Below are 10,787 nucleotides of genomic sequence, written 5' to 3'. Positions count from 1 at the left end.
TGATTGACCTAAATATTTACCTTTTTTCAAGTCTTGGTATATAATTTCAACATATTGATCATAAGGTAATGTAAGCCATGTTCTTTCATATGTAATTTCTGCTAAACCTACTTCCCATTGATCTTGTAATTCTATTGTTTTATATAATTCTTTTGTAAAATTGTTAATTTTCTTACCTGAATGTAAAGTTATATAATATTGTGTTTCCATTTTTTAGGATTTTATGTAAATTAGGTACTATTATTGATTTATAACTGTTGAATATCAGATTCATTTATCCATGAATTGTACTCATTTGAATACCCCAACCACTTTATAAAGCATTGTTTTACTCCTTTATGTACTCTTTTCTTTAATATTTTTTCAACTCTGAATAAATTTTCCTTTACTTTTTGTACTTGTTCTGGATATAAGGTATTATCATCTACTTTATATATAGGTTTWATTGGTTGTTTTCTAATATTATCAACTTTAGATATTACATCTGTCCAATTTGGATAATAAGATTTGTCAAATGGYTGCTTTTCATAAGCTACTCTAACAGTATCGTCTATTTGAATTTTTGACTTACTTTGACTCATAGAATATCTATCATTATGACCATAAATTGTCTTAAATAATTCTTGACAATTTGTACTTGTTGCCTGTAATGGAGTCATTTTAATTGTTTTATGATATGTATTGTTATATTTTTCTAATAATTCTGGTAATATATTATACCAAATACGTGTACCTTTAGCTGTAAAGTATTTATACATGTAACCCTTTAGTGTTCTATTAAATCTTTCAACAATAGCACATTTTATAGTATGATTTTTACTTGTAAAATTATGAATATTTTTTTTATTTAATAATGCTTTAAAATCTTTATTTAAAAATTCTTTTCCCTGATCTGTTCTTAGATAAAAAGGYTTTTTATCAGTAGTAATTGAATGAAATACTTTGGTTAGCTCTTTACCTGTTTTATTCTTTAATGGTTTAGCCCATGCATATTTTGACATGACATCAACAACTGTTAGTATATAATTATACCCTTTGTTAACATTTTTAAATTCTTGCATATCTACCAAATCAGCTTCCCATTGGTAATTTACACAATCAACTATAATAGGATTACGTTCAAAATGTCGTCTAACTGGTTTATGTAATGTATAAGTTATTTGACTACTTAACCATTCTTTTACTTGTTTTAAAGTCAAATTGGGTAAATGCTCTTTAGCTGCATTAAAAAGCTTTAAATGTGTAGAATAACTTGCTGGATTACCAATATCATAATAAATAGCCGTAAGTACTTTTTCCATTAGTTATCAATTGATATCCAATTTAATTTTTTCAACTTTGTTTTAACTGGTGAAATTTTTGTATATATCTGTTTTATCTCTTTATTATTAACTTTATCTATAATTTTGTTAAATATTTCCTTATTAGGTAAATCTTTAGGCATATATAATGATAATATATACTCTGAAATATCTTCATTTGTTTCTTTTAATTTTAAATTATCATCATAAATGTTGTTTTTAGCTAATTTTAAGACAAGTGTCAATAAATTTGTTATATCTTTCATAGGAATTAAATATACTTTATCCATTTGTTATAAGTGTAGTTAAAACTGCAGCTACAGCAGGTATTAATATAGGCAAAAAGCCACCAGATTGTTTAATTAGTTTTCTTTTTATAGCAAATGTTTTAGGTTTTTTTCTTAATTTATTCAAAATTGACTTGAATTTGCTAATTTGTGATTTTTGATACTTGTTTAAACTAATATTACCTCTATTATAATTTAAAGCTATTTCATGTAGGGCATTATACAGATCGTTATCTGCCACAGATAATAATAATTTACTGCGTAACTGTGGATTTTTAATTGTAGATATAAATTTTAATTTTTCGTATGCTTTTTGAATTGCCATTTTTAACTTTATTTTATTATTAAGGCACTATTATTATCTACATATCCAATAGGCCATGGAGACTCCAATTGTGTTAAKTTAGAAGTGAGTCTTAAATTGTCTGGTGTGTCTGTAGTCAAGTCTACTTTTAAGTATCCATAGGACTCATTTGTAGCATCATTATATGAATATATAAAATATTTTACATTATTCGGATACATTTGTCTTGCTAACATCATTATTTGGGTTTTATCTCTAGTATTTTTAAATAATATCATATAATGCTGGTTAATACTTATTGTTCTCATAGATTTAGACTGATAAAAGGCATTTTGTATTATAAAAAATACAGTAAAATTTAAATGATGTGACATTCTAGTAAATATGTCTTCAAACTTTGGCTCTTTATGTATAGCATTCATAAGATCGTCTATAATTACTATGTCAGGCTTTGATTTCATAATTAAATCTTCGGTAGGTAGCCCTTTTACATAGACAATATTAATGTTATCTGCTAAATCTACATCTATTAATGGTTGCCATTGACCATATGCCCACAGTACATTAATAGTCTTTTTATTTAAATTATAAAATTGAGTCTCATAATTTTTTAATATTCGCCTAATAAAAACTGTTTTACCTGTACCTGTTTGTCCTATTATAAGACAATTACATGGATGTTTAAATTGTATATGTTTATAATCCATTATTTGACCGGAGGTCATTAATCACCTCTCTTATATTGATTTTATTGCTTTTTACTTGACTTGCGCTGTAGGATGTTTAGTTATTCGCAACGTCATTATAATTATATCATCAGTATAAAAGTTAAAGTCGTGATCCTTTTCGTAGACACTATTGCATATATCTTCATATGAGTAGGTTGCAATTCGTTTAGGCGGATAATAAAATGGAATGCTATATGGTGTATTGGTAAATTGGAGAGTAAAGATGTCTTCAGTATCATATTTATTTAGTTCTTTTTTAATTATTCTATCAAACATATAAACAGCTGTATAATCTAATACTTTATACTTGAATACTTTTTCTATTGTTCTGAAAATGGCATATTCTTTCTCTTTGTAATCAATTAATTCCATTTTCCATAATATAAATAAAGATTAGACTACTATTATTAAGTTATACAATTATCGTCACGTGATAACGGGTAAATGTAAGTGTAATTTATTGACGTAATTTATGTAAATATTTAATTTATAGACGTAATTTATTTAAATACCTAATTTATTAACGTATTTTAAACGTAATTTATGTAAATACCTACTTTATTAACGTAATTTATTAACGTAATTTATGTAATTACCTACTTTACTGACGTAATTTATGTAAAAACTTAATTTACTGACGTAATTTATGTAAAAACTTAATTTATTAACGTAATTTATGTATTTTTGACGTAATTTATGTATTGTCMGCCATTGCTGCTCTCCCATTGGTTGCCTAGCAAAAGGGGAGGAGCTATAGCCTTGGTAGTGCATTTACCTATAACGGGGTAGTTCCTACTGACTATTACTATAATTTTTTGTTAAAAAAAACATTTAATTAAATTTGAAACACATTTTATTATAAATTTACTGATATTTTTTGTTGTTGTGTTTGCATAAAGTGATACAATATTTATTGATTGACTGTTTTTTGGTATTAAAATAAAGGTATTTAATTTATTTAACAATTATCTCTAATAATAATAATTAGTATTAATTAATTAATTTGTATTTTTTTGTTTGCAGACAATCATCCACAGAGAGACCATTGATGTCCATAAATGTGTTGAAATAAATGTTTTATTTTGTTATTGTTGTCATACATATTGACTACTAATGTTAGGCTAATTTTGAGGAAATTTTTATTAATTTCTAAAATCTAACACTAATTTAAATTTAAAAATAAAAACAAACTAATTGTTTGTTTGTTATTAAGACTAAACACATACACACAATGTTTTATGAGGTTAGTGCCTATTAACTCATAATTTAATTTTTTTTAAAAACACATTTAATTATAATATTTTACTGATTTTGTTGTTTGCAAAAAATTTAGACTACATTTAGTTATATACGCTATTTATTTACTGATTTTTTATTTACTTTTTTTTATTGGTATTCAATATTAAACTATTTAACAATTATCCTTGATAAAAATAATTATTAATTTATTTTTATTTATTTTTATTTTTTGTTTGCAGACAATCATTGACAGAGAGATCAGTGACCAGTGATGTCCACAACCAGAGAGAGAGAGAGAGTTATTATGACTTGAAATGGGAATCAATTGTCTGAACACTTGATATATTAACTACAGATTATATCCAAATTAGTCAAACATTATATCTAATTATTATTATTATAAACTAATTATAAATAACTAATAAATTGATTGATTAATAAATATATTTTTTTATTTAGATATAATGAAAATGCTTTTGACTGCAAACCGCAAGTGATGACCGCTTCAATGGCCATACGATTATTATCGGCGCAAAACTATAATAACAATAATATATTATTAAAATAATTATAATTATTTAGTATAAAATACTTATATATATATATAATATTATATAATATATATTATGGATAATTATTTTTATGTAAACATAATTATTGTTGTATTTAATTTATTAGTTAGTTTTTTTTTGATCGAAATTTTAAAAACTTAATATTTGAATTATTTTTAAAAATATCAAAATAAAAATTATAGTATTTATTATTTATATACATATATAAAAACAATGTATACACTTATATACTAATAGACAAAAATAAAATTTGTATTTCAAAAAAATMAACTGAATTAATGAACAAAATTGAAAAAATCTATTTTCTATGAACTGGTTGTCAAACTAATGGTTGTATTGAATCTACTGTTTCTCTGTATATATGTCTGTATTTCTCTCTCTCTCTCTCTCTCTCCGAGAGAGAGAGAGAGAGAACGTGAAAACACTCATACATTCAACATAACGTTTTTTATCACTTAATAAACTAATTAATTAAAGCAATTTATATAATTGTATTAATTATTAGTCTATTAAAAAATTACAGTTTTAAAAAAATTAATTAATAGATGTATATATAATGTACAAAATTTATTTAATATTTAAATACAACTATACTGTATAAAAAATTTAGAATAAATTGAATTTAATTATTTATTTATTTAAAAATTTATTTATCATAACAATTACCTATTAATAATTAACAACAATTAATTTAATAATTTTATCAATAAATTATTGGATGAAAAAAAATTATCATTTGATGATTAAGATTAACTAAATAATTAAAAAATTATTAAAAACAAATAAATAAATAAATAAATTATTAGTATATATATATACAAACAATATTTAGATTATATAAATAAATAAAAAATTAATTAAAAATAATTTATATATAATTTATATATAATTTTCATCAGTCGGTTTCATCAGTCAATCTGTTTGGACAGTCGTATCGGTCACCCGCCCAGTGGTCAGTCATAGGACTGTCCGTATATAACATATCTGTGTGTCTGTCTGTCTGTCCAATCAAACAATACAAACAAACCTTTACTAACAATTAATATCAAATCATATTATAAAATAATATTTAAAAATAATATAAAATAATAATTTAATAATTATTTTTACAATAAATAATAATTAAAAATTTTTTAAAATATAAATTTTATGTGAACTAAACAAACTAATAATACATTAATTATAAAAATTTTATTTTTTGATAAGTATTTAATAAATATTGTAAGTGAAGCCAAAATATTATAGTTTTACTTTTTTTTAATTATCTAAATAACTGTTAATTTTTTTGTTAAATATATTTGTATTTGTATATATTTTAAAAATATCAACAATAATCAATTAATTATAGGCCACTTAAAAACACAATTTTAATTAAAAAAATAAATAAAATAATTATCATATTATAATCACTATCGCTTTTAAATCTAGCAAATAATTATTTTAAAACAATTAGTTAAAATATTAAATTAGTTTATTAATAATATTACAGTTTTTTTTTATTTATTTTTTAAAAAATATTATGATTTCTAATGTTATTTAATTAAATATTATATATATATATATATTTAAATAATTTACTAAACAGTATTTAAATTTTCATTACAAACTGTAATATATATAAATAATATTACTTTTTTGATATAATAACATTAAATTTAAAAAATTATTTTAGTTCAAATTATGGACAGAATAATTAAAAATAAATTTTGAAAAAATAGTAAAAATGGCTTAAAATAAACACAAAATAACTTACAGTTTGTAAATTAAAAAAAAAAATAAAAATTTTTCATAAATAAGATTAATATATATTTTTTTAATTTATAATAATACACATACAGTTTAGAAATTAATGTTTTAATTAATTAATCACAATTTTTTAAAAAAATACTAATATATAATACAAGAATATAATCATCAATTTTATTATAATATTTTATTGTTTAATAATTATAATTTATTTCTAACTAATTTTATTTAACTAAAATTATACTAAATAATAATTATAATAATATTGTACAAAAAAACAACAAATGATTAGTAATTTTTAATAATCCAATGTTTTTTGTTTCAATTTTTATTATTATTATCTTAAATACAATTACAGCATATAGCATGTATTACACACTTACCTGACTATCAAATATCATAACTTATAACTAAACGTTGAAAAAATAGTTACAATATTTTTTTTATTAATATAACTAATGTATTATTATTATTAGTAACATATAATTGGATACTAAACTTGTTGTTGTTGTTAATTGTGTTACTATTGTTTTGGGAAAATTTAAAATTAAAAAACAATAACTATTAATAAAATACACCAAAAAATAAATAAAAATATTAACTTACATAAAAAAATAATTAGTAATTACTATGTATTCATAAAAATTTTATTACTACTGAAACATATTATTATTATTATTATTATTATTAATTATAATTTGTTGTTAACATAAAATAAATATACACTAAATTTAGTTAATAATTAATATTTATAAATATTTATAATAACTATTAAATGTAATTAAATCTACTAATATTTTTTTTTAAATCATAATAAATATAAATGTCACAATTAATTACGTTATTTAAAAACAAACAAACATATAGTTTATAATAAGTAGTTATTAAATAAATTATTATTATTGACAGTAGTTTATTATTTTTTTGTTTTTTAAAAAAATAGACAAAATTTTATATTTTACTGATCAAAATAAAAATTACAATAAAGTTACTGATGTTATAATAATAATAGTGTAATAAAAAAAATTTTTCTCATTTTTATGATATAATAATATAATCAATAATATTGTTAATAATTTATTAATTTATTTATTATACTTTATCTCTATGATAGAAATAATAATAATTTGTAATAACAAAATTGTACCAGTTACAAAATTAATAACAATAATAGTCTAGTTTAATTATTAATTATTATATTGGAATAATAATAATAGCTAAATAATTAATTCTTTTTGTTTTTAAATGTTTAAATGTTTTTTGTGTAAAAAATTATACCATATAATGTATATAAATGACACTGGTACTGTAATTGTGTTATTATTAATTAATTATTTATTAACATTTTGTTTTTGTTGAATTTAATGTTTCATATGATTTATTAATATTTAATTATAAAAATTAATTATAATATTTTTTTTGATTTGTTTTTTATTTTCTTTTTAATTGCTGAAAACAAATTTCATTTTTATTTATAAAAAATATACACTCTTTATAAAAAGCAAAACAAATCATTTAATATCCTCACAATAATTATATGATAATTATTTAAATTTTCATTATTATTATTATTACTATTAATTTAATGATATTTTAAAATTATATTATTATTAGTAGTATAATATTATTGTTTTTTTATGATTGTTTGTATTTAACACTATTAAACAATTAAAGTAATATAACTATTTTCATTTAAAAAAACATTTTACTTATAAAAATAAAAATTACAATAAAGTTACTGATGTTATAATAAAAATAGTGTAATAAAAATTTTTTTTCTCATTTTTATGATATAATAATATAATCAATAATATTGTTAATAATTTATTAATTTATTTACTATACTTTATCTTATATGATATACAATAGAAATAATAATAATTTCTAATAACAAAATTGTACCAGTTAATAAATTAATAACAATAATAGTCTAGTTTAATTATTAATTATTTTATTAGAAATAATAATAACTAAATAATTAATTAGATTAGTTTTGTTTTTTTTGTGTAAAAAATTATACCATATAATGTATATAAATGACACTGGTACTGTAATTGTGTTATTATTAATTAATTATTTATTAACTTTTTGTTTTGTTGAATTTAATATTTCATATGATTTATTAATATTTAATTATAAAAATTAATTATAATATTTTTTTTGATTTGTTTTTATTTTCTTTTTAATTGCTGAAAACAAATTTCACTTTGATTTGTAAAAATATATACTCTTTGCAAAATTATTTACAATAAAAATATATGATTAAACAATTAATTTGACGTAGGTGACTAAAGTTAATTTTAAAAAATCAGAATTTGTTAAAACTAATATTTAATAATTTTTATTACAGTTCTATATTAATAAAAATATTTAAATTTTTGTTTATGATTAATAAAAAAAATATTACAATAATTATTTTGATACAAATTATATTATATTTTTTAAATTAAATTATTATAAATAAAATAATTTATTTTATTAGTTAATATTAAGTTAAGTTAATTGTATTTATTAAATACATTTTTAATTAGTTAAACAAATGTTTTGTTTATAAATTAAAACATAAAAATTAAAAAGTGATTTAAATATATATATAATTAATTATATTAATTATATAATTAATAAGTTTGTGATGTGTTATTTAATATAATAATAATAATATTCAATTGTAATCAATTAATGTTTTTAATTAGCATAAAAATTTTTATATAATAATTAAATAAAACTAGTAAATTATATAAATATTATAATATAAATTTTTAAATAATTTATATAAACTAAGCAAAAAATATTAATGACAATATAACACACCTTTCTAAATATGATAATAATATTAAATTAAAACGATTATAAAAACTAATTTTAACATTACTTACAGTTATTAACTTAAATTTTTCAATTTAATAGTCAATTTTAATTTATTTCAAAAATTAAATAACATTTTACTATTTGCTTTTAAAACATATGATTGATTTAAATTAATAAAATTTTTCAATAATTTTTTGAAATATTTAATTTAAATATAAAAATATATTGTGAATTCAACTAAAATTTATTATAATTGATAAAAACTTGATTATATTAAATTTTCTTTTGAAATACTATTTTAACTAATTTTTAAAAATATATATTACAAATATATTCATTATTATTATTATTATTATCTTACAGTTTATTACAAAATAATTTATTTTACTATTAATTTGTTTATTTAAATAGATATATTAATATAAAATACAAACATTAGATCACCTGTACTTATACGACAGTTTTATGTAAAAAATTATTTAGTTAATTTTTGTTGTTATAATTACTTTTTAAAAAAATAAATAACAATAAAATTACACATTTAAAATAGATTCATATAGTTAATTTTCAATATATTCAAGTATACATTGTTTTAAACAACAACAAAAAAACTAATAAATATATAAAAAACAATAGTTAAGTATGTATTTTTACCAATAAAACTTAAAAAATAGATAATTAAACATTATTAATAGTTACAAATTATTAGTAAAACATTAAAACAAAATTATTTGTATTAAGTTATTGGTAAAAAAATATTAATATACTCTATTATTCAATATAAATCAATATCAAATTTTAATTTATTATTAGTATTATAATAAAGAGTAAATATTTAATGGAAATATTAATAATTTTATTTTAAAAAATTCAAAGTAAATAAAAACCAGTTATATATATATATAGAGTTGAATTGCTATTAATATTTTGTTATTAATTATTATTTTTTAAATTTAAATCTAAATTATTATTAATAAATAGATATAATTTATTTATATAACTAAAAGTGTTGTAAATATATATAATTCAAATCCATTTTGGCTAACCATTTGGTGAACAGGGATAGGATAGTACAGGTGACGGCTCACTATTATGACGGTCACATCAAAGCCAAGTAAGTGTTTGATTGCAATTAATATTTATTAAATACTAATTAATAATAATATTAAAAAAAAATAATTGATTTAAAATAAATTAATTCAATACAGTGTATAACTTATACATATCATAACTAGTAAATGATAATTATAAATAAAAATTATATAAAATAGTATTATTTTGTTTGTTTAATACTATATAATATTATTGTATAATAATTTTTTTCAATGTTTGTAAACAGTTTAAGAACTAAAAAAAATAAGGGAAATAAAACTGAAATTTAAATATTTAATATAACATTTATATAAATTTTTTAATTAGATAAATATTTTATGATTTTAGATTAAAAAAATTATATAAAAATTTGATCAGTAATTATTTTTATTAATTAATTAAATTTTTTAGCAACAATTTCATATTTTATAAATAATAAGTACAATGGAGTCCTAAACTAACTAACTATTATAAATAATTTATATTTAGTTTAAATATACTTAACTGATTTAATTACAGTTGCATTGAAATTTTATTATTTTCTGCATTTAATTTTAATTTTTTTAATTATTATTATTCCTAAAAATTTTAGTTATCTTATATTTTGAATTATAGACATATAAAATCAAAGGTTATTAAATTATATATTAAAATTATTAATATATTTTTATCTTATAATTATATTATATATATAATAATAATATTATTTT

General features: G+C 18.0%; 1 protein-coding gene across 1 annotated transcript in view; it reads right to left on the bottom strand.

Moving 5' to 3' along the window:
• Positions 1-2,650: 2,650 nt before the first annotated feature.
• Positions 2,651-10,787, bottom strand: part of LOC128951657 (homeobox protein 5-like) — a 96,055-nt gene continuing 87,918 nt past the window's right edge. The window contains exon 14 of the mRNA XM_054296904.1: positions 2,651-2,847. Within this exon, the coding sequence (XP_054152879.1) occupies positions 2,651-2,847 (197 nt within the window). The remainder of the gene's footprint in view (positions 2,848-10,787) is intronic.

Source organism: Oppia nitens, unplaced genomic scaffold (genome assembly GCF_028296485.1).
Source record: "Oppia nitens isolate AA-2021 unplaced genomic scaffold, nextdenovo-longstitch-racon4-pilon3 scaffold1_pilon_pilon_pilon, whole genome shotgun sequence".
NCBI lineage: Eukaryota > Metazoa > Arthropoda > Arachnida > Sarcoptiformes > Oppiidae > Oppia > Oppia nitens.
The sequence above is the reverse complement of the archived record's forward strand: the minus strand, read 5'-3'. Positions and strand labels throughout refer to the sequence as shown.